The 27,606-nt window shown below is 63.2% G+C and overlaps 1 protein-coding gene across 1 annotated transcript in view; it reads right to left on the reverse strand.

The window, feature by feature from the left end:
- Window positions 1-27,606, reverse strand: part of SDK1 (sidekick cell adhesion molecule 1) — a 771,944-nt gene that overhangs the window by 55,375 nt on the left and 688,963 nt on the right. The window contains exons 26-31 of the mRNA XM_066273473.1: window positions 25,077-25,192; window positions 23,926-24,115; window positions 21,800-21,898; window positions 14,138-14,332; window positions 11,376-11,577; window positions 3,474-3,577 (exon numbers count right to left, since the gene is read on the reverse strand). Of these exons, the coding sequence (XP_066129570.1) occupies window positions 3,474-3,577; window positions 11,376-11,577; window positions 14,138-14,332; window positions 21,800-21,898; window positions 23,926-24,115; window positions 25,077-25,192 (906 nt within the window). The remainder of the gene's footprint in view (window positions 1-3,473; window positions 3,578-11,375; window positions 11,578-14,137; window positions 14,333-21,799; window positions 21,899-23,925; window positions 24,116-25,076; window positions 25,193-27,606) is intronic.

Below are 27,606 nucleotides of genomic sequence, written 5' to 3' on the forward strand. Positions count from 1 at the left end.
GAAGCCACGGGCTGACCGCCCCCTCTTTCCTGCGGGTGCCCAGCAGAGAAGGGACCCAGCCCCGAAGTGGGACCACACCCCCACAGACAGACCCACACCGAACAGCAGAGGGGTCTGTGTCTCTCCACCGGAGGCCACGTAGGTAGCAGGACCCCCGCCCAGAGGGGCTCCTGAGCCCCAGGCCCCCTGGGGGGCCACGCCCCCTCCTATGAGGAGGGGCGTCACTTTCTCTTCCAGGGACTGAGGTCAGAGCCACGTCTGAGTTTGATGAATGAATGATCAAGCCAGGGCCTCGTGCCCTTGGTTTTAGACACTCAGGTGACGGTCACGAAAGGAGGGTGACTTCTGGTGGGCGAGGGTCTGGCCCGTTCCGGGCATCAGCGGTGGCTCTGCTCTGCTCTGCTCCCCGGCGGGGCAAGGTTGGTCTGACCTCTGCCCCTGGCCGTGCCCTGCACCCTGGAAACTAAAGTCCTCTCAGTCTCCGTCAGGTCCCTGTGCACCCCCACCCCGGGGTTCTGAACTGACCCCTTCATTCTTCCCTGACGGCACGCCTGAGGGGGTCGTCCTCACCGCCCCCACCTGTGCGCCCCGGCATTCCGCTCCGCCAGCCTCCTTCCAAACCCCAAGCTCCCTCCCACTGCCTGAGTCACGCCTGTGTCCCCTGCTCCAGTCCTCTGTCCTGCCTTAGGGACAGCTGTCCAGCCCAGGCCCCCCGGACCTCCCGCTGGTGTAGCTCAACACGTAGCCAGCTCTCCTGTTCACACAGACGTGGGGTCTCCATAACCTCAGCACTGCAGTGAGAAAATGTTCTCAGCGAGCGAGGGGAATCAGAGCGTGCCACCCTGAAATATGCCCTTTCTGGGTGTTATTTTAAGCTGGTTATTATTATATATTTTTAAGAAACAAAACACAGAAGAAGAATCCGTCCCTCCCCCTCCCCCTCCCCTGCTGACGGGAATCCCGATGGAAAGACTGCCAGGTCTGTCCGTGGCCTCCCCCCCCCCTGCGTCCCCTGGCGAATGGGTGGCCTTTCTCCCCCAGCTGCGCACCCCGCGCGCTCCCTCTCGGTGGTCCAGGACAGCCTGTGACCCCCGGGTCCCCTGTTCAGGAGCCCCCATCATAGTTTTCTCCTCTTCACCTGTCTCCCGTCAGCTTGACCGTGGGACCGGCCAGAGGACAGCAGCAGGACCGCAGGAGGAAAATTGCTTTTCCCTCTGGCACAGAAACCCTTCCACACACTCACAAAGGGCTGCCTCCTCCCCCACCCCCACCCCCAGGGCTCCCCACGGCCCAGAGTCCTGCCTGCCTGTCAATCTCAGCGGAGAGCTGGAGTGGAGACAATACGATGCAAATACAATGCAAATCAGCTGCGAGAGGCACTGCCATCTCAGGAGAGAGGGATAAGCAGATACCTGTGCCACAGACACGATTTAAATATCAAAGGGCCCAGAGAGGCCGCTGGGAGCCTGGGGAGGCCCTTTGGTGGTTCGCCCGGGAGGCCCCGTTCTGATTGAGCTGTGGGAGGCGGGGAGGTGTGGGTGTCCTGCTCCCACACCCGTCCGCACATCCTGGGGACAGGCCAGCAGGGGCAGCTGGCTGGACAAGCTTCTTTCTCCTGGGAATTGGTGCCCTGTGGCAAACATGACCGCTCTGCTGTGTTAAACGGAACAGCAGGCTGGAAGCCGCAGGAGACAAGTGTAGCTTCTTTTCTTTTTTTTTTTTTTTCTTTTTTTGTATTTTTCTGAAGTTGGAAACGGGGAGGCAGTCAGACAGACTCCCGCATGCTCCTGACAGGGATCCACCCGGCATGCCCACCAGGGGGCGATGCTCTGCCCCTCCAGGGCGTCGCTCTGTTGCGACCAGAGCCACTCCAGCGCCTGGGGCAGAGGCCAAGGAGCCATCCCCAGCGCCAGGGCCATCTTTGCTCCAATGGAGCCTTGGCTGCGGGAGGGGAAGAGAGAGACAGAGAGGAAGGAGAGGGGGAGGGGTGGAGAAGCAGATGGGCGCTTCTCCTGTGTGCCCTGGCCGGGAATCGAACCCAAGACTTCTGCACGCCAGGCCGACGCTCTACCACTGAGCCAACCGGCCAGGGCCTGAGTCCAGCTTCTTGAAGGGCCTGTCCATCTGTCCTCCTGGCCCGGCCCATCCTGACTGCGGCTCCCTGAGAGCTCAGCCGGGCATCGTCCTGAGATCAGCTACACGCGGCCCCAGGGGGCTCTGCTCTGCGGCAGAAACTACCTGTGTGTTGCTGAGAAGCGACAAAGGCCCCCCCCCCTTTTTTTTTTCTGAAGCTGGAAACAGGGAGAGACAGTCAGTCAGACTCCCGCATGCGCCCGACCGGGATCCACCCGGCACGCCCACCAGGGGCGATGCTCTGCCCACCAGGGGGCGATGCTCTGCCCCTCCTGAGCATCGCTCTGCCGTGACCAGAGCCACTCTAGCGCCTGGGGCAGAGGCTGAGAAGCCATCCCCAGCGCCTGGGCCATCTTTGCTCCAATGGAGCCTTGGCTGCGGGAGGGGAAGAGAGAGACAGAGAGGAAGGGGGGGTGGAGAAGCAAATGGGCGCTTCTCCTGTGTGCCCTGGCCGGGAATCGACCTGGGTCCCCTGCACACCAGGCCGACACTCTACTGCTGAGCCAACCGACCAGGGCCTAAAGGTCCCCCTTTTGCCCCTTTGCTGGACCTTAAGGTCACCCCGGCCTCCCGCTGGAGCAACTGGACTCCCAGGTTATGAAAAGAGCAGGTGCCGGGTGAGCTCGGGAGGTCGGGCTGCTCCTAACAGCCCCCGAGTGCGCTCAGGGGGAGAGACAGCGCTGGGGGGGCGTTGTTACAAAGTGCTGGGGGGCAGCTATGCCTGTGGGTTTGCAGTCGGGGTCTGGCTGCCGCGGCATTTCTTCTCGTCCTAAAAGCCCGCCTGTCGGCGCGGGAGGCGCTCGGTGACCCGTCTCCCCGTCCCTCTGGCCTGACAGCATTGTAACTCGGAACCACCGGGATCTTCAGGCCTGGCTCCTCCGAGCAGGACGGCGGGGCGCGAGCCCCCAGAGCCTTAGGGGGTCCCGCTCCCCTCGCTCCCGGTGCTCCGGCACGTGGCCGGTCTGGGGAGGCTGCCGGGTGAGGAAAACGGGGACCCTCCCGAAGCCCAGCTACCCGGCAACATTTATTTTTAATGAGACTATAAATTATTCAATCTCTGGGACGCCGATAGGTTTTAGGGGTTTGGAAGCCAATCAGAGAAACTTCCTTCCACCTGGAAGCCCTTCAAGTCCCGCCTCAGCGCCAGGGGCCTTCTGGGGGCGTTCCGGGCCGTCTGTCGCTGATGGAAACCCCACTGCTCCCGTGGCCCCTCGCGCGACCCCTCCCTGGCTCAGGACGAAAGCGGGGTCTCTGCAGGAGCCAGTGATCCGGCTCCAAAGGCAGCAGCCGGCAGGGCCGTGGCCGTGTCTGTCCCACCGCCCGGGGCCCAGCCTACTCACCGTCCTGCAGTGTGGTCACTGCCTCTGTCTCCGCGCTGAAGTCACTGTCCCCGATGTCATTGGTGGCTCTCAGGCGCAGCCTGTAGGAGGTGAAGGGACGCAGCCTGCGCGGAACACGGAAGAGACCGGTGACCGCCTACGCCCAGCCTGCCGGGGGCCCCGGGGGTGTCCCCCCTGCTGCGAGCGCCCGCCTTCCTCAGGGAGGAGGGTGCTTCGGGGTGGGGCTGGCTGCAGGGGCCCCGGCCTGTCCGGGAGGAGGAGCCCCCCCACACCCAGCACTGACTTCCTGGACTGTGGAGGGAGAACCGGGCTTCTCAGAGCAGAAGGGAGCACGGAATGTTCCGGGCAGGGGACAGCTGTGCTGGGGGCTCCTGGGAGGGACAGGCACCTGCGGTGACCAGAGACCCCCACGCAGCCCGTCCCTGCTCTGAGGGGCACAGTCTCTGCTCTGAGGGGCACAGGCTTCCCCGGGAGCCCAGCACGCCGGCCCTGGCGCTGACCCGGGACGCCAGGGTGCCTGCCGCACTCACCCCAATGTGCCCCTGGATGGGGGTTGGGGGGCACAGTCTGTGCTGACTGGCCTGCCTGTGCCCTCACCCCTCAGCCCCGCCAGGCACTGAGCCCAACACAGTGCCAAGCGCCCGGACAAGTGCCGTCCCATGTGACCCACACAGCAGCTCTGTGGGGCGGTGCCACTAACTGTCCCCGCCCCCCGGGTGGGGAGACGGAGGCCAGGGAGACGGAGGCCGGGGAGACGGAGGGCGGGGAGACGGAGGGCGGGGAGACGGAGGGGGGGGAGACGGAGGCCGGGGAGACGGAGGCCGGGGAGACGGAAGGGTGGGGAGACGGAGGGGTGGGGAGACGGAGGGTGGGGAGACGGAGGCCGGGGAGACGGAGGGTGGGGAGACGGAGGGTGGGGAGACGGGGGGGGGGGGAGACGGAGGGCGGGGAGACGGAGGCCGGGGAGACGGAGGCCGGGGAGACGGAGGCCGGGGAGGTGGAGGCCAGGGAGGGCCGTGGCCCGTGGTCAGGATGGCAGATGGCCTGGCTGGGGCTGGAACAGGTGTGTCATCTTGCAGCCCCGCTTGCTGCTCTACGTAAGATCAAGATGACGTCAACAGTACAGGTGCAGAACGTCCCCCTCCCCCACCCCACTGATGGAGGTTTTGGGGACAGGAACACATCCCCACGGCAGTGTGCGGTGCCACCATTCCAGGCCAGCTTCCCGGCCTCCCTCCACGGAGCCCTCTGTGGTCACTGTTCACTGGGGCTCTGTGCTGCGGGCCCCGCCATGCCCGAGACCCAGGCTGCAGGTAAACTCTCTGAGCAGACAACGCTCAAATCTTCACCAAGCCGCCCGAAATGCATGCCCAGAAGCTCGCCCGCCCAGTACCCAGCTGCCAGCTCCGTGCCTGAGGGGCAGATGGGGAAGTGGCCCTCTCCCTCCCAACAGCAGCGCTGTCCTGGGCAAGGGCCACCGGGTGGACGTCCTCTCCGGCTCCCAGACCAGCAGAGCTGGAGTGACTCTAGACGCCCCCTCCGCCGTCCCTCACGTCTGTAAGTGTCCTCCACCACCAGCCTCAGCCGTGCCTTGTCGCCCTGGAGTGACTCTAGACGCCCCCTCCACCGTCCCTCACGTCTGTAAGTGTCCTCCACCACCAGCCTCAGCCGTGCCTTGTCGCCCTGGAGTGACTCTAGACGCCCCCTCCACCGTCCCTCACGTCTGTAAGTGTCCTCCACCACCAGCCTCAGCCGTGCCTTGTCGCCCTGGAGTGACTCTAGACGCCCCCTCCGCCGTCCCTCACGTCTGTAAGCGTCCTCCACCACCAGCCTCAGCGATGTCCTCGTCACCCTGAAACCAACCCTTCTCCCCACTCCCTCCCGCCCCCACTGTGAACCAGCGGCTTTCGAGCTGAGCCCCGTGGAGCCCCCCAGGCTGAGGAACCTCCCGGAGGTCCGGGGCGCCCACCCCTGCGCCCACCCTCAGTGCCACTTCCACCTGGCTGGCAGCTTGGTTCCGGGGAACGCTTCGTGCAGAGAGAGAGGAGCCCGCTGTTTAAGAAGCTGACGACTGCCCTGGCCAGGTCTATATATCCCAGCGGGTTGGAGCACTGTCCTAGTATGTCCAGGCGGTGGGTTCGACCCCAGATCAGGACGCGTGCGAGAATCAGCCAGGGAATGCACGACCCAGGGAGACACACCGATGTTTCTCTCTCTCCCGTACTCTAAAATTAATAAATTAAAAAAAAAAATTGAAAAGCGGATAACCATTTTTGGACACCACGATTGGGAAAGTGCTCCTGTCTCTGTTCAGCCTTCTGCGCACGACCGGCTGACAAGGCTTCCGTGTCCGCTGACACCTCGGAGGAGGCTGTCCCCCAAAGCCCTCTGGCTCCGCCTCCATCCCCTCACCCACCAGTCCTTGAGGGCCGCAGCGAGGGCCCTGGCCCCTGAGCCCGCACTCCTCAGCCCGGAGGGGCAGGGACCGGCCACCTGGCCTTGGCCGGCCAGGCTTTCCCCGAGGGGCTCCAGGCTCCGCCCTCAGGCACGCTGTCTGTCTGCAGCAGGCTTCTGGGGGATGTCCTCGCCTCCTCTGTTCCAAGCTTCCCGGAAGTGATCTTATCTAATGTTGGGGATAGCCCCGGGGTCTTTCTGCTGTGACCTCCGCCTCACTCGCTGAGCCCCCGACAGTCACGGCCGCAGGCTGTGCAGCGAGGTGGGTGGGGACGGACCCCGACTGGGGAGTCTTGCTCCCGGTTGACCCTGGGCCGGCACGCTGCCTGCATTTCGTGGTCCGGGCTGACGAGAGGCTGTCGTTCAGATGACATCCAGGGGAAGCCCTTGGTCTGGCATGGCGTTGAGGGCTCCCCGGACATCTGTTAGCCTCTGTCTTGTTTTAGGATCAGCCTCCAGGCATACGGTGAGCGCCTGCCCCCCCCGCTGCCACGCCACTGTCCTGGACACACTGCTCACGTCCTCGTCTCCTTCGGCACAACCTGTCCTTAAGTGTTTCCTTGGCATTTTGTCTCCTTGACAAGACTCAGGACCCCCTCAGCACAGGCTCCCAGTGGCCCCAGTCGCTGCTGTGTCCCAGCACCGAGGACAGTGCCCTGCGCTCTGGAGGTGCGGCTGGGGACCTGCTGAAGGACTGGACAGGGGGCGGTGGCCCGCTCCAGCTCCAAAGTTCCCTGGGAGGGCCGGTGGGGAGTCCCGTGAGCGTCAGCTCAGGTCCAGGCATGCGGCAGGTGGCCCAGACGTGACCTTGTCCGTCCTGTTAGCACCTGCGTGGCTCCGGACATACTGAGCACACTCGGTTTATCACACGGTGCTTACCACTCCTGCCCTCTCACGATTTCGGGACTTGAGGCCAAACGCCAACCTCTTTCCTTCTGGGGCGCATGGGGGGTGCGGTGAGCGCTGTAGGCGGGGGGACGGATGAACTGGGGCCGGGGGGGCCGGGGGCCAAGAGCAGAGTTCCCACGCTGACCCCCGGGGCTGGCCAGCCTCTCCCTTCACAGGACCGTCGAGCTGTCTCGGAGTCGCAGGCACACGAAGGCGCTTGGGCGGCTGCAGCTGACCGCCGGGCTGGAGAGCAGGTGGACAGCAACGCAGGTGGGGGAGGGGGCAGCTCCCGGCCCAGGGAGTGGTGACCATGGTGACCGTGTCCCCCGTGTCCACCCTCCTGTCCAGGGTCTCCAGCTCAGCGGAGGCTCCGCCCCTCCTCTCCTCTCCACGCTGCAGGGCTGCTCCCTCAGATGACGGACTCCTCCCAGCCCGGAACACGCTTGTCTCCCCCTCCATGCCCCTCCCCCCGCCCCCCATTCGGCGACTACCTGAGGAATGAACGGGACACCAGGGCCCTGCACCCCTCCAGCCCCCCAGGGCTCTCTCTTCCTGCTCGAGGCTCCGCTGTGCAGCCAGCCAGGTCAGAACCCGCATCCGGGCCGGGCCACCCTGACCCCGGGCGGCCACTCCGCTGGCGAGAACGGAGACAAACCCGCGTGCCCGGGGCGACTGGGAGTTACATTGCACCACCCGCCCTCGGGGTCTGGGAGTTACACTGCACCACCCGCCCTCGGGGTCTGACCGGTCTCAGCACACGGTAGGCAGGCACTTTGCACCTGTCACTCTCTCCTCCTCCTCTTCCCATAGGCCGTCCCCAAGGCCCGGGGGTGCTGCTCTCACAGGAAGCCCACCCATCCGGGCAGCGCCCCTCAGCACCATGTCCGCCCAGTAACCCTTGTCTCCTAAGTTCCTGCCATCCAAACTCAGAAGTTGGCTACATGTATGCAAAAATTTTAATTTTTTTTTAGATTTTATTTACTCATTTTTAGAGAGAGAGGAGAGAAAGAGAGAGAGAAGGTGGGGAGGAGCAGGAAGCATCAACTCCCATTTGTGCCTTGACCAGGCAAGCCCAGGGTTTTGAACTGGCGACCTCAGGGTCCCAGGTCGACGCTTTATCCACTGCGCCACCACAGGTCAGGCAATGTAGGCAGATTTTCGAGATACCACTGCTACCTGAACTGCCCCAGGTTCAGAAGGGCAGAGATCTGGGTCACACGGGGCCCTCGCTGGCGGCCAGCGCTCCTGCAGAAGTGGTGTATTTAGAAAGCAGGCCTGTGCCCACTGCCCCCGGAGCCCCCCTCTCACCCACACCCACACGTCCACGCCCACGGCCAGGGCGCCTGCCTGGGCCGGGGGCGGGGACACGGCCGACAGGCGGCCACCGCTCCTCCCGGGAGCTGACCGGAGTCTCAGGCACAGAAGCAGCTCCCATGTTATGATGATAAAACGGACGAGCCCTGAGCATGTCGGAAGCTGCCCACTGCTGCCTGGACGTGTTTACTCATCATTAAGGCCCTGAACATGTTGGTTAAGAACTCATTATCTGCATCGCAGAGAGCACCGGCCCCTGGGTGATATCCCGGCCCCAATCTACCGGCTTTTAATTCGGCGTTATTTTTAAACGCTTAAGTCATAAGGAAATAAAACCAGAATCCCGCGGGAGGCGGCCGGCAGGCTGACTCGGATGGAATCCCTGGTCTTCCACCGGCCGCTGCGGCTCACGCCAGGCCCCGCCCTGTCCTTGGGCGACATCCGGAGGGTCCAGGCGCCTCTGTCGGCTCACCTCCCCTTCTTCAACCGCACTCACTCTGGGGGACGCTGCCCCGTGCGGCCAGCGCGACCGTCACTCAGACACCACGGATGCCAAAGCAGGCCCTCCAAGCCGCCCCCGCCCCAGCTCTGGACCGACGGGCTCTGGGTCAGGCACAGCCCCTTGGTTTAGATGGCTAACCACTTATGCATTTTGTCCACTCAGCAGACGTCACGCAACTGGCCAAAGTAAAAAGTGACCGAAAGGGGGCGGGGCAGACGTAGTCATCGGGGTCGCCGCACAGGAAGGCGATGGCACCATGGCTGTGGTCAAACACCGCGCGTCCCGGGGACACTGCCTGCGACGTGTTGTCCACTGATGGATGGAGGAAGCCTCTGCCCTGGTTCTGGCCCCTCAGGGAGCTGACCAGTCCTCCCCGGCCTGGGACAGGGGCCTCCCCTCTCCAGCTCCGAGCCCCAGGCACCCAGGAGGTCTGCCGGGTTTCACGAGGCTCCGCTGGAGAAAATGGTGGGTGGGTTTCGTTGCTGTTCTCTCCTCCAGACGGTCATGCAGAGAGGGGACGAGGCCCGCCTCCCCGCGAGCTCGTGCTCACTGCGCGGAGCTGAGACACAGCACACTCGGTGCTCAGGACGTCTCTGCCTCAACCTCCTTGTCCACAAGATGGGAGAGAGAGCCTGGCCTGTCTCCACGGGCCGCCCCGGACCGCGCAGGGGACACGCGGGGCAGCCGCTTGGGACACGCCCGAGCGCCGGGCATCGGGCTGCGGTGAAGGCGGTGCTCGTGATGACAGGAACGCGGACCCCACAGCGTGTGCCACCCATCCGGAAGCCACCTGGCTGGTCACTATGGAAACGTCTCAGCTGAGCTGGGTTCAGTAACCCCCAACCACCGCCCACCCCAAAACTGGGACGACAGGTGTAGCGACTGGCTTTCTAAACACCGTCTGGCCCCGGACACGTCTGAGCAAACGTCCCCTTTAAGACGGAGGCCGGCCTGACCAGGCAGTGATGCAGTGGATAGAGTGTTGGACTTGGATGCAGAGGACCCAGGTTTGAGACCCCGAGGTCGCCAGCTTGAGCGCAGGCTCATCTGGTTTGAGCAAAAGCCCACCAGCTTGAACCCAACCAAGGTCGCTGGCTCCAGCAAGGGGTTACTTGGTCTGCTGAAGGCCCACGGTCAAGGCACATATGAGAAAGCAATCAATGAACAACTAAGGTGTTGCAATGTGCAATGGAAAACTAATGATTGATGCTTCTCATCTCTCTCCATTCCTGTCTGTCTGTCCCTGTCTATCTCTCTCTCTGACTCACTCCCTGTCTCTGTAAAAAAAAAAAAAAAAAAAAAAAAAAAAAAAAAAAAAAAAAAAAAAAAAAAAAGATGGAGGCCGGCGGTGACTCCGGTCGGCGGGAAACAACTTGTGCTTGGGGACCCCTCTCAGGCGGAGCCAAGGGCTACTGGGACCACGCAACAGAAGGGGTCGCCGTGCCCAGGTCCTGCCTTTGGGGTCCTGGACAGCACTGAGCCCACGAGCCGCCTCCTTCTCGGCCTGTGGCCGGCCCTGAAGGGGGCCATCGCCTAGTGGGACCCCATGTCTGGGGACAGACGCAGGTGCTGGGTGGGAGGTGTGTGGTCTGCGCGGCTGCTCGGGCCCTGGCTGATGACGTCAGCGAGGAGGAGGGGCCCGAGGTCACCCCTGAGACCTGCGTGGAGTCTGCGGCCATGTGACCCCGGCCGTCACCCCTGAGACCCACGTGGAGTCTGTGGCCATGTGACCCCGCCGTCACCCCTGAGACCCCCCGCGGAGTCTGTGGCCATGTGACCCCGCCGTCACCCCTGAGACCTGCGTGGAGTCTGCGGCCATGTGACCCCGCCGTCACCCCTGAGACCCCCCGCGGAGTCTGTGGCCATGTGACCCCGCCGTCACCCCTGAGACCTGCGTGGAGTCTGCAGCCATGTGACTCCACTGTCACCCCTGAGACCCCTGTGGGGTCTGTGGCCATGCGACCCCGGCCGTCACCCCTGAGACCCGCGTGGAGTCTGCGGCCAGGCGACCCCGGCCGTCACCCCTGAGACCCGCGTGGAGTCTGCGGCCAGGCGACCCCGGCCGTCACCCCTGAGACCGGCTGTCACCCCTGAGACCCGTGTGGGGTCTGCAGCCACGCGACCCTGGCCGTCACCGTTCCTGCTCTCAGGGTCTAGTCTCTAACCGGGAGGAAGGGCTGGGACTGAAGACAGGGCCAGATGGGGTCCTGCAGGAGAAGCACCCCCTGCGAGGCCAGCCTGCTCCCTCCCTCCCTGGTCTCTGCGGACTGCGTGGTGGCCACCTGGTTCAGGGCGATGCCCACAGGCTCCCTGCGCTGTCCCTGATCGGGGACACACTGAGGTGAGATCTGCCTGCCCTGGGGCTGGGGGGTCAGCACAGACTGGACGTCTCTCCGGGGGCGACATCTGCGGCTGGGCCCACCCTTCCCGACACCACGCTGCTCCTCGCTCTGCCCCTTAGGGGCTCGGACGCCGGAGCCCACGCCTCCGGGCTCAGCGTCCCCTCACCCGGCCCAGTCACTCCCAGGGCCCGTCTAGAGGACAGGCCTGGGGGCCATGGAGCAGCTGGTCCTCAGACACCGAGTCCAGGGTGTGTGGACGAGAAGAGACACGAGCTCCCTGTGGGGCGTCTCCGTGGAGACCCCCCTCCCTGTGGCAGGAGCTGTGGGAGGCCTGGGGCGGGGTCCCTCCAGGGCAGGGCTCCAGATCGGGGGGGGGGGGGGTCCTCCCTGGTCTCTCGGTACCTTTCGACTGCACAGGCTGTGGCCTCGTGGCTGATGGACGAGGAGTAGGTCTGCCACTGTCCCCTGGGCAGCTCGCGCACCTGCAGGGTGAAGTACCGGATGGGGGAGGCCCCGTCGCTGCCCGGGACCCACTGGAGCCGGAGGCTGCGGGCGGTCACTTCCGCCTGGGGCACCAGGAGCTCTCTGGGGGGCGCCGGCCGCTCTGCAATCGAACGAGGACAGACCGGGGGCAGGTGAGAGGCTGCACCCCCAGGAAAGGACCCTCTCCCCCCCGAGACCGCCTGTGTCCACTGCAGACGCCCATGGGAGTGCCGCACGCACCCTCGGAAGACGACTCCCGGGTTCACGGGGCTGCGAGGGGTCTGCCAGCCCCGCGGGCGGCTCGGATCTGGCTGGAGACCCCGAGCGCCCCGCCTCAGAGTGGACGACGGTGGTGAGTCTACCCACATGTGCTCCTGCCACCAGGCCACCGCTCCAGGGTCTCTGGGTGACACGGGCTCCCGGAGCACCTGACCCCCCCCCCCAACTCTTTCTCCCTCAGTTTGGACTAGGGGTGTCTTTCACACCCGGTCCCCACGGCCGGGAGCCCGCCTGAGCCTGGACCTTTGTGGCTTGGAGCTCAGCTCTCTGCAGGGAAGGGGCCTGTGGTTGGTTGTCTGTCTGTCTGTCCTGCAGGGAGGGGGGTGCGGCGTGTGGACTGGCTGCCCGCCCCTGGGTCTCCTCACCCAGCCGACTCCCGCGGGGAGACTCCGTGGGGAGGAGTCATTGTCTTTAATTGTTATTGATTCTGATGGGACATGTGGCGTGTAATGACGATGGGTCGCCATGGCGAGGTGGGTCTAAGTTCCTCAATCGAGCTTAGTCAGCAGTCCCCCCCCCTCATGCTCACGGGGGCCCCACGTGACTTCTCCCCGCTGCAGGGGTCGCGCACCTCCCTCACGGGGACTCCCTCTCGCGGGCCACCGGGCAGCAGCTGAGGCCCCGGTGGAAATTTCCTGAAATCCAAGGGCCCAGAACCAGTGGGGCCGGGCAGGGTGGCGTGGGGTGAGGGGTGAGGGCCGGGCTGGGCGTGGGGGGGACACGGTCCGGCTTCAGCAGCCTCCGCCCAGCTGTGGACCAGCCGGCCTGACACATCTCATGTGAACACTTCCACTGGGACTCGGGTCACGCCAACCCTTCAGCCAGCCCGTCTCTCTCTCTGCTTGAGAAAGTGCTGAGACTCGGGGCGCAGATGGTGAGCGGTCAGGGGAGACGACCACGTGTGAGGCTTGTGGGCATGGGCCCCTGGGGCACCGATGGTCTCCGCACTGGGACACAGGGCCCCGAGGGCCTTGTCATCCGGCACTGGCTCGGGAAGGGCCCACGGTGCTGCCTCCTTTGAAGTCAGCCGGCGTGCTCTGCCCTGCGGGGCCTCTTTTGTGCATGCCAGGTGAGGGACCAGTGGACGGCCACTGGGGGGCCACAGCGGGCCTTGCCTTGGGCGACTGCTGCACCCGGGAGGCTCGTCTCCCCGGCCGGGCACCCGTGCACTCACACAACCCTCAGCACACAGCGCGAGGCCTCCCCGGTGGTCAGAACGCAGCGAGCGCTCAGCACACGTCCGCCCCCACCTTTCTAGACTGAAGATCGGCCCGTGGGCCCCACCCCTCCATCCCTGAGCTTGTCCAGGTGACCGTGTGATGAGACGGTTTGAGAGGCATCGGGGACACCAGCTCCCGTTTAGGGAGCAGATGCAGATGAGGGCCTTGCACTGGGGCTCTCCTGCACTTCCGTGGCACACAGCACGTGGCACACACTCTGAGGTCCCCACACAGAGGCCCCAGGTTGTCTCTGGGCACACAGCTCGAGCCTGGGTGCTCGGGACCCTCAGAGGGAAGGAGGACGGGGGAGCTGAGCAGTTCCCATCGGCTGGGTGGCCAGCTCCCTTCAGCCACCACGGTCCCCAGGATCTCTGGGCCTGGGCATGACCTCAGATCCTGAACTTGAAGCCAACGCTGCTATGTCCCCGGGCACGGGTCGTGAGGAAAGGAGCCTGCTAAGCCCACTTCCGGTGCCAGTCCGGGCGCTGCCCAGAGCACCTGAGTAGGAGCCCGCGGTTCTTCTCCGTGGGCAGAGCCACTGAGGGCACCCGAGTCTGGGCCCCACAGCTGCGTGTCCCGGGCACCTGCCGGGGCCACGGTCAGCTTCCTCTCATGGAGGATGGGCTCATGCCACGGCCCCCCAGGTTTGGGGACCACGTGCCCCCAGCACTCGCTCAGCGCGCGGAGTGGAGGTGGCCGTGAGGACGGTTCCGTCCGTGAATGGTTAGACGGGAGACGTGTGTGGAGCGCCTGCTGCCCCGGGGAAGTGACTGTGAACCTGAGGCCAGCGGCTCCTTCGGGGAGCTGCCCTGGAGCCTGAGGACTCTGCACCCCTCAAATCACACGGCCCTCCTGAGCGGCGTCTCTGTGAACCTGGCGCAGCCCGCCTGTCTGACGGCACAGGTGTGTGCGAGGTACATGCTGGGCCGTGCAAACACGCGTGGCAAGGCGGTTAGTACATGCTGGGCCGTGCAAACACACGTGGCAAGGCGGTTGGTACATGCTGGGCCGTGCAAACACGCGTGGCCAGGCGCCCAGTTCCCGGCACAGCCCGGCAGGTGTGTAATATGCTCCGAGTTCCTGCAACGCCCCCAGCCCCACGGTGCGGGCCCCATGGATCCCGGCCAAGGAAGCCCCGTGCCCGACAGGACTGCCGCCCCCCTCCGCCCCTCCCGGCCTCACCTCTCTTCTCGGTGGTGATGACGGTGGCCTCCAGCGGCTCCCCCCAGCCCTGCCGCGTCTTGGCCGACAGCCGGAAGACGTAAGCCGCCTCGGGGGCCAGCTCGGTGGCCGTGAACTGCCTGACCGTGGCGCCGACCTCCACCGTGGTGAACATGTTGGGGCTGCTGCTGGCCAGGCGGTAGGCGATCTGGTACCCTGCGGGCCGGGCAGGGGGCAGGGGGGCGGGGTCAGTCACGCCGGGCACGGGGGGCGGGGTCAGTCACCCCGGCAGGGGGGCAGGGGGGCGGGTCAGTCACGCCGGGCACGGGGGGCGGGGTCAGTCACGCCGGCAGGGGGGCAGGGGGGCGGGTCAGTCACGCCGGTAGGGGGGCAGGGGGGCGGGTCAGTCACACCGGCAGGGGGGCAGGGGGGCGGGTCAGTCACACCGGCAGGCCCCGGGGGAGCCCAGTCCCGCCGCCCGCAGCACATCTGTGTCAGAAATGCTGAGCCGCCCAAGAGGCAGGCCCCCTGCCAGCGAGAGGCCGGTCCCACGGCCGTGACGAACGGGGCCTCTGAGCACCAGCCCCGCACAGCGCAGGCCTCCCCCTCACCCTGCGCAGGACCAAGACGTGAACACAGCCCGTCTCCCCCCCCCCCCCCCCCCCCCCCCGCCATGGCCCGGCTGCTGCGTGGACCCAGCAGGGCCGGTGCTCACGGCCCCTCCCTCCCTGCCCGGCCCCCCTGCCAGCCTGCCCTCCCCTCCCCTGGCCCAGGGCAGTGCCGCCCGTTAGGAAGGCCTTTACACGGCGCTCCCTCCTGCCGCGAGGCTGGCAGCGGCCGGCGGCCTGCGGAGCGCCAGCTGGCCTTCACATCTGTCGGCCTTCCTCCGCCTGTCCACCCCTGGCTGCCCACAGACCCCCGGCCCTGGCGTGCGCACTTCCCGCCCGCCTCTGCCTCTCCGCCCACAGGGAGCCCCCCCAGGCGGCTCTGCGCAGAGGGGGCCCCCCATCTCCGGCAGTCCTCCTGCAGGTGAGCAGGCGGGAGCGTATTCATCAGGTCGGAGGGGCCGGCAGCTCCGCCTCCCTGATCATCGGGGTCTGTGGCCTCAGCGCCATTCACGACCAAGCGCTCGCCCCAGCCCACCCGGGCCCGCGGCGTCCGAGGCCCTGCCAGCCTGCCGACCCCGCGCCCCTGCCTGCACGCAGCCGCTGTCCGCCACCGCCTTCCCACTGATTCAAAGTGGGGCCGGCGGGCGCTGGGTGTCTACACAGGAGTGATGCCAAAGTGTGCGTGTGGAGTGTGGGGGGGGGGTGCGGGGAGCAGGCGGCATGGGCCTCAGCCCTCGCTCTGGCCCCCGCGCTCCGAGCTAGGTCATTCCACACCACTGGCCCTCCCACCCCAGCCCCCCTCTGCTCCTCGGCTCAGCGTGACTGAGCTCCCTGGCGTCCTCCCAGCCCCCGGCTCCCGGTCATCTGTCCAACGCCAAGGAGCTTCTCTCAACCCGCCGTACGGAAGGCCAGCAGGGCAGATCCACGGGGCTCAGGCGCAGGGCCCTCACATTCAGCCCCTGGCCACCACGGCCACCACGGCCACCACACGGACTGGGGCACGGCACAATGACTGCCTTTCGCTGGCAGGTGTTTGCGGGATTCTGGACTCCGGCCTCTCTCCTGCTTCACCGGCTTGGCTCTGCTTTCTCCCCTCGAGTCCAAGCACAGCCCCTGAGCAGCCTGGACCCAGCCTCCACCTCACGTGACCCTGCCCTCCCCTCCTCCCCCGAATTCACTCTAAATACAGGTTTTCATCCTGCGGCCCCCTCACCGCGCGTGGAAAGCCCCTTTTCCCTTCGGGCACACGCGTGGTCAAGACTGTAGTAGCCGCAGCCCCCTGGGTGGACCTGCCCCCCTGGGGTGCCACCGGGGCTGAGGGGAACAGGGGTGTCCGCGGCAGAAAGGCCCTGCATTCGTCTGATCTTTGGCTCTGGCCACTGTGACACGGAGATGACCGTGTCCACTCTTGCAGCCACGGCGCACACAGATCCCAGAGCACGCGTCCCTTGTGCCTGAAAGCAGGGCACGGCCAGGCCCACGCTGAGCCCCTGGGAGAGAATGCCTCGGCCGCGGGTCCCACCGGTGCCTTCCCAGTCCTGTCCTGAGGCGGGGTGACATCTCCCGGCCCCTGTCCCGAGGTCTGTCGCTCATCAGGGTGAACACCTGCGTCTCACCTTGACACGTGTTCAAAACCTTCTGCGCTCGGCGGGTGGGACAGGAGAGGCCCTTTCCGCATGTAAACGGCAGCCGCAGTCGAGTCCCAGTGCTCGCGTCTCAGAGAACAGCGGCAGAGCGTGTGTGTGTGGGGAGGTCAGAGTGTCTGTCGCTGGAGAGGCCAGTTGTGCGACTCCGGTGACAGCAGGAGCAGAAACGGCAGCGCCAGGTCAGGAGGCGATGGCGATGGAGGGCGAGGAAGGGATGGGGGAGGGGTGGGGGTGAGACGCAGCCCCGTGCTTGCGTGCGGGCAGATCAGGATGACGCAGCCCTCCAGAGGAGAAGCCTGCACGGCTTCTGGAAACGTCCAGGGGATGAAGGAAGCTCAGCCTGGTCGTCAAACTGCGGCTCGCGAGCCACATGCGGCTCTTTGGCCCCTTGAGCGCGGCTCTTCCACAAAACACCACGTGCGGGCGCTACCTCGATAAGGAAAAAGTACCTACCTATATAGTTTACATTTAAAAAATTTGGCTCTCAGAAGAAATTTCAGTCGTTGTCCTGTTGGGTGTTTGGCTCTGTTGACTGATGAGTTTGCCGACCACTCTATCGGGAGCTGGGGGAGGGTGGGGGCTTCACGCCCGCACAGGACAAGCTCCCGAACCACCCCCAGTGCGGAGCAGAAAGGGAGAGAGGCTAAGAGGACACAATGGCAGCTCCTGGGGAGGGGGGTCTCCGTGACCCGGGCCAGAGGGGCTGACGGCGGCCGGACTCCCTGAGCCACGGCGGAGAGCTGGGCACGGGTGCTGCAGGTGGCGGCAAGCCCTTCATGGACTGCGCGTTTCCTGGGCACGTCGGCGGCATCCGTCCGAGCGTGGTCTGTCCTGTGACACATCACCAGGGCCCCGACGCTCACATTCCCGCAGCCAAGGCGACCGGGGTGGGGGTGGGGTGTGCTGCTGCCCGACCCCCTGCGCAGCCACTGTCCACGGGTGTGAGTGGCGACGGCCCTGCCCACACCATTCAGTGTTGAGAGAGCCCACGGCAGCCGAGCTGCCTGGGAGCACCGCATCGGCCCAGCCGAGCTGCCCGGGAGCACCGCATCGGCCCAGCAGCCTGGACGCCGTGTGTCCTGCTGGCGTTCACGGCTCTTCCATTTCAGGCCGGGAGCAGACGGTGCCACCGTGGCTCACACTCCGCCTTTGCAAACACAGACCCTCTTCACTGAGCTCCTCATTCTCAGCAGAGCCCTCACACACCCTTTCGTCATAAGCCAGAGATAAATGTCAGGCCCCCGGGCAGGCAGGTGGGGCCGGGAGACTCGGGTGCCAGCCTGCCGGGGCCGTCGTGGGGGGTGTGAGGAGCGCGCTCTTCACTTCAGCGGGGCAGCATGTAAAGCAGTCGTCAGCAAGGGAGGGAGGGACGCTGGACTCCGGGGCGGGGGGCTCCCCGCACATCCCCCAGAGGAAGGCTCTAATGCTAAAAGTTCTCCGTAGTAAAATATTTATGCAAATAAGCAAGTGTTTTTCCCTGCAGGCACCTGCCGCTGTTTGGTGCCGTTAATCTCTTTTGGAAATGCGAGAACGTGTTTGGATTGAGATTGCCCCCGCAAGCTGCCGCGGGGTTGATACACTCCACCAGGGCGGGGGAGGCTTTGGCGTCTCCGGGTGCAAAGGAGCTCTGCAGAAGGACCTTCTCCCCCCCCTCGCCCCCACCCCGCCCCGTGGACACCAGGCTGAACCCGTAGAAACAGCTTCTCCACCTCTCCCGCGGCATTGGCAATTTGGTGCGCTAGCTGTAATAAACATCCAGGCGACAGACAGGTGACCCGGTGACATTTCTGACAATTACCACCGGCTGCCATTGCCACAGAGGAGGCTCAGGTGGGAGGTTCTCTGCATGGGGGTGACCTGGTGCGATGTCACTTAACATCTGTTTACCGGGGCTGAAGGCTCCGTCTCTCACTGTTCCCTTCCCTGAGATTTTGTAATTTAAAAAAAAAAAAAATTTTTGTATTTTTCTGAAGTGAGAAGCAGGGAGGCAGATAGACAGACTCCTACATGCGCCTGACCAGGATCCACCCGGCATGCCCACCAGGGGGTGATGCTCTGCCCATCTGGGCCATTGCTCCATTGCAACTGGATCCATTCTAGCGCCTGAGGTAGAGGCCATGGAGCCATCCTCAGCGCTCGGGCCAACTTTGCTCCCATGGAGCCTTGGCTGCAAGAGTGGAAGAGAGAGACAGAGAGGAAGGAGAGGGGAAGGGTGGAGAAGCAGATGGGCGCTTCTCCTGTGTGCCCTGGCCAGGAATTGAACCCAGGACTTCCACACACTGGGCTAACACTCTACTGCTGAGCCAACCGGCCAGGGCTGAGTTTTTGTAATTTTTAATGAACGCCCCCCCCCCCCCCCCCCCCCCGCCCAGGGACTGCAGATCAAAATTCGAACTTCTCACCACACCTGAGGGGCTTCCTATAAGCTGGCCCCAAACAGCTGTTCTAGTTTTCTCCTTGTCTCATCAGTGTGAACCCTCAGTTCCAGCAACCGGGAGTGGGGGGGGAGGGGGGCAAGGTAGGAAACATGGCACAGACCCCCTGGGAAAAACAGGAGTCTGACGACGTAACAATGTAAAATCTACGTAAAAATCATTAACAACCAAAGCAGAAAAGAAAAACGCTGGCAGCGTGTGACGGTGAACATTCTCAGTGACCACTCTCGGTGACCACTCTCGGTGACCACTCTGGTTGATATTTGAGCTCAACGGGAGAGTCAGCCTCCAGCCCCGACTCCGGCTTCAGGGTCAGGACGCCTGGTCCCTCGGTACTGACGACGTGTCACCTGTGTCACCGTGGAAAGGGTAGGGGAAAACCCAGAAGGGACGGGTGACCCCTGAGGGGAAATGGGTCAAAGGACACGTCATGAGCTGCCTTGGGCCTGTCACCCCCACAATCGTATATTAAATCTCTAACCCCGAGCACTTCGGAATGGGGCTGTATTTGATCGATCAAGAAGTGATTAAGGGGAAATGAGGTCATGCCGGGTGGCCCTCGCCATTGTGACTGGTGCACTTGTAAGAACGGATTAGCACACGGACCCCCACGGAGGGGAGAGCATGTGGAGACACAGCCGTCTGCAAGCCGCGGAGGGACAGACCCTGCCTGCCAAAGGACCTCCCCACTTCTGCAAGGAAGACCCTGGATGAGCTGTTCAAAGTCATGGCCACAGTATCAGGGCACAGGCGTGTCCACGGTGAGAGAGACAACACGTGACACGTGACATGCACATGTTTCCGCCACACATCTCCGTGGAGCCTACTCCCAGGGCTGACTCATCGGCCAGGACATGACAGTGAGTGCAAAGGGGGTCACGGAGCAGGGCCAGCGGGGGGCCGGGCCGCGAGGCCAGGGCGGGGCGGGGCGGGGCCTCCTCGCTCAGCAGGCCGCAGAGACCCCGCGTCTGCACTGACCACGCTGTCCCGGAAGGCCCCAGCACCGTCAGGGATGGGCCAGAACCTCACATTCCGAGCTCTCAAAACGGTTCTTGGGTCACAGCCCGCGGTGCCATGCAGGGGGTCTCCCATGGGCCCACCTGCTCTGTAGGCCGCTGCCCGCCCCCCCCCCCCGGCCTGGCGCTCACAGTCTGACTGCCCTCCCGTCTCAGCTGGACAGGATCGGAAACGCACGCCCACAGAGGCCCCTTCCGCTGCTCATGGTGACTCAGCAGGAAGAACCCGCGGGCCCAGAGGTCACCCGAGTCAGAAATACTGCACTCAGAGCAAACTGCGTCTCCCTCACAACCCCAGGAACCCCCACGGGGAGAGCCACGCGGGAGGGGCCCGCGGCACCCTCTTGTCCACGGCTCCAGACGTCCCGGGCCCGTCTTAATGGAGTGACAGTCCCACAAGCACCCACCTTCCCACTCCCCCCTCCATGGCCGGCCGCCAGCCGCTGTCGGCAAGACCCGTCTGATCACACCGAAGCCTCCGGGTGACTCCCCATTGCCCTCAGCATAGATTTTTAAACTTTCTTTATTTTTTAAATCAGTTGAAACCCTTTTTTTTCAAAGCAAAGCTCAGAGTCCTAACGTCAACAGCAGGTACTCGTGGTGAATTTCACTGCCTATGTGTGTAGCTCAGGTTTCTAACCTTCCCGTCGTTACTCACTAGACCACTGACTGGGAGGTGACGTGTTTGGGGTCCGCTGTGGGTGGCCAGGACTAGGTAAACACCACGTCGGAACGCTGACCTGGGCCTGAGACTCTATCACTCTGGTGCCCTTGCTGTTAAATGCCCTGTGTTAAAAGTTGGGGCCTGTAGATGGGCCACTTGCTCCACGGCGGACCAGGTGGCCCCAGCAGGTCCCCATCCACATCGCCAGCCGCGGGTCTGTCTACACTCCCCCAGGGCAAGGCCTGTGTGGCCGCATGCCCACCCATCTCTTCTCCTTCCAAGGCCCTGGAAGCCACTTCTTCAGAAGATCCAGCCCCAGACAGCCTCCTAGCCCCGCCACGTCCCCCAAGATCCCTTTCCCTGGTGTGCAGATGACAGGGCACTGTGATCTCTCCCGTCTCCCGTCTCCTGCCCACCCTGTGGTACGGCTGAGTCTCCTTGCCCACGCCGTGAGCATCTTGGGGACGGTGCGGCCTCCTCGCTCCTTACTCCGCCCGGCGCACGCGGTGCTTGGCGCACGGAGGGCCCTCGTTTGTCACGGCGAAAGGGGAACTAGATAAAGGGACCAACGATTTTTTAAAAATCGTCTCCTGCTTAGGGAAGCAGGAGAAATTAAGGCTTTTTGTCACTGTTATCAGAGCAGCTCCTCTGGATAAAAAATGACAAGTAAACACACTCCCTGGGGCCTGAGGCGTGCAATCCAAGCTGGGCCTCCGCAGAGGACAGGGGACAGCGACAGGGAGCCCTGCAGCCGGGGGAGGGGGGGACGGCTCTGGGACCTCGGCCGCGAAGCCCAGGTCTGTCCCTGCCGTGGACAACCAGCCCGCTGTTTCCCGAGGACCCGTCCGAACGGCCTGGCTGCTCTGGGGCGGAATGGTGGGTCAGCTACAGATGGTGCTGCTGTGAACCTCCAGGCCACCACCGGGGACAGTCTGGGCTGACCAATCGCAAGTTTCAGCCTGCCGAGAAACCTCAGAGCACCCGTCGCTCACGGGACAGGAGGGGCGCCCACCACCTCTCAGTTCAGAAAGTGCCAGGCTGCGGGAGACTGGTTTTCCCGCCTGGCCTGTGGCGGCGCAGTGGATAAAGCGTCGACCTGGAAACACTGAGGTCGCCGGTTCGCAACCCTGGGCTTGCCTGGTCAAGGCACATATGGGAGTTGATGTTTCCTGCTCCTCCCCCTTCTCTCTCTCTGTGTCTCTCTCCTCTAAAAGACTGGTTTTCCCTCCAACCGCCCCTTTGCCGTGAGCTGTGTCCCTTCCACCTCCCCACCCCCCCGTGCCCCCCGCCCCCCCGCTCCTCCCCCCTCCTTACCCAGAATGATGCCGTTGGGCTCCTCCGGCGGCTGCCACACGATCCGCACCGACGTGAGCTTCACTTCCGGGAACACCAGCCTCACGGGGGGCCCTGGGGCTGACGGAGGGAAAGGTCCCGTGAGCCAGGCGCCCTCCCGACGTTGTGCCTGGGTCCGTGACCAGGTCACGTAGGAGGCAGGGAACTAGCCACAACACAGTCACTGCCGCGGTGACACTGGGCGTGGGTGGAACACTCCTGGGTTCTGGGCGAATGGCTTCGGAATGGAACAGGCGGTGTCTGGCTCCCTAATGATTTTGAGGAAAAGACCCTCATTGTTCACCTGTCCTGGCCCATCTGCTCGGACGGCTCAAGGTTCACCGGGAGGCGTGGGAGTGGGAGTCGCATGCAGCCGGGTCCGCCGCTATGTGCGCCGTGGCGTGTACATCAGGTGAGTCAGGGTGAGGGGATGGGGGGGCACAGTGGGTGTTGGGGTGTTGGGGTCAGGTACACGGCAGCTGAAGGAAACCAGACTTCGAGTGGTGAGCTCACAATAGCGTGTACAGATGCTAAATTCTAGTCTTGTCCACCTGAAGGTTATGTATCATTAACGAACACTAACCTAACACACTTCATAAGTGAGAGAAAATTTCACCAATCTGAACTGATCTCTTTCCCAGGCTTGACATTGGCAAAGCCGGCGTCAGGTGAGTAAGAAGGCCGATTGAGTCCCTCCCAACTCGAAAGGGAGATGACAATTTTTGACAAAATAACATGTCTCAAACCAACGCATTTTCCTAGAAAGCGGAGCTGAGGTGCGCACGGTAACTCTTCCGTGTGGGGCCGTGCATCGCGAATAAAGAAAGCGGGCGTGGGCTGTGGCCCTTGGAGTCAGGTGTACGCCCACGGACAGGTGCGTGTGTATGTGGCCGCTGTGAGAACTTCCTGTGGTCCTGACTGATTCCCTCCTGGGTGGGGCAGTGGGCACGGACCGGTCGGTACAGTGATGGGTGTCACGGTCATCCCAGGGCCTCTGGGTTCTGCCTCTAACTATTCAACTGAGAACAGCCTTCTGCATTTTAAACATGTCTGGGTAAAGTAAACGTCAGGAGGCAGCCACGGGCTCACAAGCAAGCCGGCATCAGTGTGACGTGGCCTTGGTCCACGCGCTGTCCCCGAGGGTGACCACTGGGCTCCCACGGAAGGGAAACCCTGGAGAGAAGAATCGTTCTGTGACTTGCGACATGCACTTCAGGAACAAAGTTACGGCTGGCTGAGCTTTAAGGTCCAGTTTCTAAAATGCCCCTTTCCCTCTCACACGTGTCACCTGGGACACACCGTGGCTTCACACAGTGCTGCAAAGGACAACCTTCAGGGCCACTCCCATCCGCCCAGGCCTGGAGACGCTGCCTCCGGAGGGCAGAGGGAGGGGCTGACGGACACACCCTCCACCCCTGTCAGGTGTGGCCGTGGGGGGCCGCCTCCGGGTGAAGTGCAAGGAACAGGGACAGCTCAGCAGACGGGACCTTTGGGGACCTATGAAGCTCTAGAAGTGCTTCCCTGGAAGACGCTGGGGACCCTGGGGTGGGCTCTGGGGGAGGGGGGTTTCTCCATCTGACCTACTCCTTACACTGTGTCCCATGTCAGTTCTGACATCTGCTAAGTGGGCGGGACTCCTGACATGGTTTATACTTCCGTCAACATAAGCCCTGGAGCTGTTCCTGTGGTTCAGGTCTGGAAGCCACCTGGGCGCCCTGGGCGTGGCTGAGGCCTGCAGACCACCTGCAGATTTCCCATGACCTCACCCTATGCACGGGGTGGTCACAGCCCTCCTGGGTCCCCCGGGCACATGGGTCAGCGGTGGGTTTTCTCTGGGTCTGTGCAGACACCCCCAGGAGCGGCTTCCTGGGTTTTACGACCCCGCCTGGTGGCCTTCACTGCCTGACTGCGGGCCGCTGAGTTACCATGGAAACAACGCACGGGTTCATCATGACGCCGTAAAACTTCGCTCCCGGCTGAAACGGGCCATAGAAACTCAGTGACTGAAAAACAATTTTGTTTTGTTTTCCGCAACTGTTATAAAACCCCATAAATTAAACAGGACAGCGGCGCCCTCGGTCTGGGGCGCGTGCCGCGGGGACACGTACCGTCGTCCTTGGTGCGCTCCAGGAGCAGGGGCGCGCTGGGGACGCCGTTCCCGATGCGCGTGAAGGCCAGCACCTGCAGCTCGTACAGCACGAACTTGCGCAGCCCGGCCAGCAGCGCCGACTGCGTGTGGTTCCCGCGCACCACGTGGCTGCTGGGCTCGGGGTCCAGGTCCTTGGCCCGGAACAAGATCTGAAATGTGGACAGACGGCGGCGGGGGGCGGGTGTGAGGGCGTGGGGGGCGACCGAGAGCCCTCCGCGGGCACGGGGCGCCCACAGGGCCAGGGCCAGCCAGCCGCGCTTCCTCCCCCGGCGCTGCTTGGGTGGAGGCGGAGGGAATCTAACTGCCATGTGCGGGTAGATGGTGATGAAGCGCTTTACAGCCTCACAGAGGCTGGACCTGGGGCCGGGCCGTGGCGGCTGGCTGGCTGGCTGCCTGCCTCGCCAGTTTGCAAGAACAGAGGCCACCAAAGGCAGCCACGCGGGTCACGGGCTCTGCAACGAGAACTCCGTGATGGGCACAGAGGCTGTCTGCCTCCTGCTGTGCCCTGGTTTATTGGGAAACTGGGCTCCGGTCTCAGAGGAGTGGCCACTCTCCACTGGAAGCTGGGCTCAGACCAGTGACCTGGACGCCGCAGAAGGCCGGGTCACCGGGGGGAGCGTGCCAAGGGCACTGGCAAAAGCACTTTCCTCCAGGACCCGGGTGGGTGGTGTGGAGATCTGATCACTGAACCCGCTCGACGTGATCGCCGTGTCCAGCGGAAGCCCGGGGTCTCACGGGTCAGGAGCGAGCAATTCCACTGCCCAGGACTGACCGGTTGGTGACAACACGGGCAGACACTTGCGTTGAATCACACTCCCTTGGTCGGCACTTACGAACGAGATGCACTTTATAGAGCGACCCACTGCGTTCTCGTGCCAACCTCAGTATGACCACCCCCCGTTGACATGTGGAGAAACACAGAGGCTCGGGGTCTAAGTGCCGCATTTGGCCCGTGGCTGTTAAACTTGTCAGAGCAAAGCTGAGTCCCCGGGCTGCATGGAGCCTTGCACACGGCAACCGGTATGCACGCCAGGAAGGGGCCAAAGCTACAGACCTGTGGCCTGAGGAGGTGACCTGTCTTAAGCAAAGGAAGGTCACCTGAACATTTACCTTGTAGCCCAGGATAAGGCCGTTCTGGTCCTGCTCAGGGACCGAAGCCCACGTCAGTAGAATCTGGGTCGAGCTGACCGCCACGGCGGACACGTTCTCAGGGGCGGCTGAAGGAACTGCAAAGAACGAGGGACACGAGTCGGCAGCCAGCACCTGTTAAAGGCTTCTGCAAATAAAGGTCCGATTTTTTATTTTTTTTACCCAAATAATCAAGTTGTCCTTGAAACGGCAGTGTGTTCTGAGCGTTTTGCAGCGACTAGATTAAATCTCCGGGGCCAGGACGGAAATGTAAATCTCTTTAATATGAGCAACAAATTCCACAAATCCTGGGTATTTAGGAGCTCAGTGGTATCTGAGTCCACCCAGCAAGAGAGTGCGCTCGTCCCGTCTCCGTAGGAACGGGGGGGTGGGGACCACAGACTTGGATCTCCCGTGGAAAACCCCTGCTCTCAGAGGCCGGTTCACCAACATCTCTGCCTGCGGTATTGTGAGGGGGACAGGTGGGGCGTGAGGTGATGCTGTGATTTACCGGTCACGTTTCATCCCCACAACAGCCCCACGAGATGGGTGTTACTACCCCAGTGCCGCAGACGGAGAGAGCAAAGCTGGAAGCCACTGCCCATTCCACCGAAATGAGGTGCTTTTTCACAGTGAGCTGGGTGGACCCAGGCCACGGCCGCACCCTTCCAGACTCACAGACACCATAGCCCACAATTTCGCTCCTTTCTGCTTGCTTAGGTCGCGAACTCATCTCGATACATTCAGAGATACCAAGTGCGTAAAGACAACAGTCGGACTTGAAAAGCAATTTAAAGATACTTTAGATGACCTCAATTTGCTTATCTAATTTCCTTGGGGACCCATTTGAACCCCAAGCGTCACTCAGATGGGACAAGGTGGACCCGGAGGTCCCCAGCACAATCAGGGGTGAGTTTTCCTTACCAGGCACCGTGCAAAGGGCAGCTCCCAGCTGCGGCCTTAAGGTGACACGGCCCCCCCAGAGCCTCCGTGGTCAAGGAGGAGGAGAAAGATGTGTTCACCGCCTCTTTGTGAGTATGTGGTTAGTGACCTGGCACCTTCTCCTTTGGCCCCCAGGACAGCCTGTGGGGGCAGCCTCTGCAGGTGACGTGACCTTCCCACGGTTACTATGGTACAGAAGCCGGGAAGTTGTGAGGCCGACCCAGGGGAGTGAGATGCTCACGGGCTCAGGACTAAGACCGGGTCCAGTGAGAGTCCTGAGCAGTGTGACCCGGGGAAGCAGCTGTCCTCGGTGCCTCGGCTGTTCCATTTGCTCAATGGGAAAGCCCGGCCCACTCGTGTCTCAAACCGGTTTTCTCTCTCCCGTGCTGGTGCCCAGCACACGGATTTGCCGTTAGTGGGTGACCTGTGGCGATTTGTTCTGAAAACCGTGAGATGAGGACACTGCCGTCACCCTTCCCAGGGGGGGAGAGGCTGAAGTGAGACGCTGTGAAGGGTGTGTCACATGGAGCAGCTGTTCCTTCCCCTCCACAGTCCTACCAGGACTCTGTGCCCAGTGGGCACAAGAACATTCACAGGGGCTTTCTCTGCCCGCTTTGTATAGACTCATTCATTCACTCATCTACCCATCTATCCATCCACCCACCCACTCACTCACCATCCATCCACCCACCATCCATCCATCATCCATCCACCATCATCTACCACCCATCCATCCATCATCCATCCATCCACCCACCATCCATATATCCATCCATCCATCCATCCACCCACCATCCATATATCCATCCATCCATCCATCCACCCACCATCCATATACCCATCCATCCATCCACCATCCATCCACCCACCCACCCACTCATTCATTCATGAGTACTATCTCCTAGTAACAAAATAACCATGAAGGGAGCGACACTGTTAGTCCGTTAGTCTGAACACAGAAGATCGCATGGGTTTGCCCAGTAATGCAGCTTCCAACATCCCTGGATTTTCTACACCAAGTGATTTGGTCTTTGTTATAGGCTGAACTGTGTCCTCCCGGAATTGTAGTGGGGAAGCCCCGGGCAGACGGCTAACGCCACCGCCACAGGACAGCCAGAAGCTGAGAGAGGCCTGGGGTGGGCCGTCCGACCCCACCTAGCGCCTGTAGAGGGAGCTGGCTCTGCGACACCTCGGCCTCCCACTTCTAGCCCCCAGAACTGCGACACATCAATTTCTGTGGTTTTAAGCCACTCGGTGGGGGTCCTCTGTTGGCAGCAGCCCTCAGAAATGAATAGAACTCGTTCAGGAAAAAAGGCAGGATTCGTGCGTGGGCTCGAGCGCAGCGTGGTCCCTCAGCAGAGGTGACCAGTCCACTCCCACGCCAGCAGCTTCTGCACAGGGGCCGAGGGAGAGACCGGAAGGGAGGCCTAGCCACAAGTCACAGCCTGAGAGGACACACTGCTGGGGGCTCCTGAGCCTGGAGGCGTCTGCACCCACCTCTGGGTCTGCGGCTAGAGGGGAGGTCATGGGGGGGCACCTGGGAGGTGGCAGCTTCTCCCCAACCCCCTCC

The sequence above is a fragment of the Saccopteryx bilineata genome, chromosome 4, assembly GCF_036850765.1.
Source record: "Saccopteryx bilineata isolate mSacBil1 chromosome 4, mSacBil1_pri_phased_curated, whole genome shotgun sequence".
NCBI classification, from domain to species: Eukaryota; Metazoa; Chordata; class Mammalia; order Chiroptera; family Emballonuridae; genus Saccopteryx; species Saccopteryx bilineata.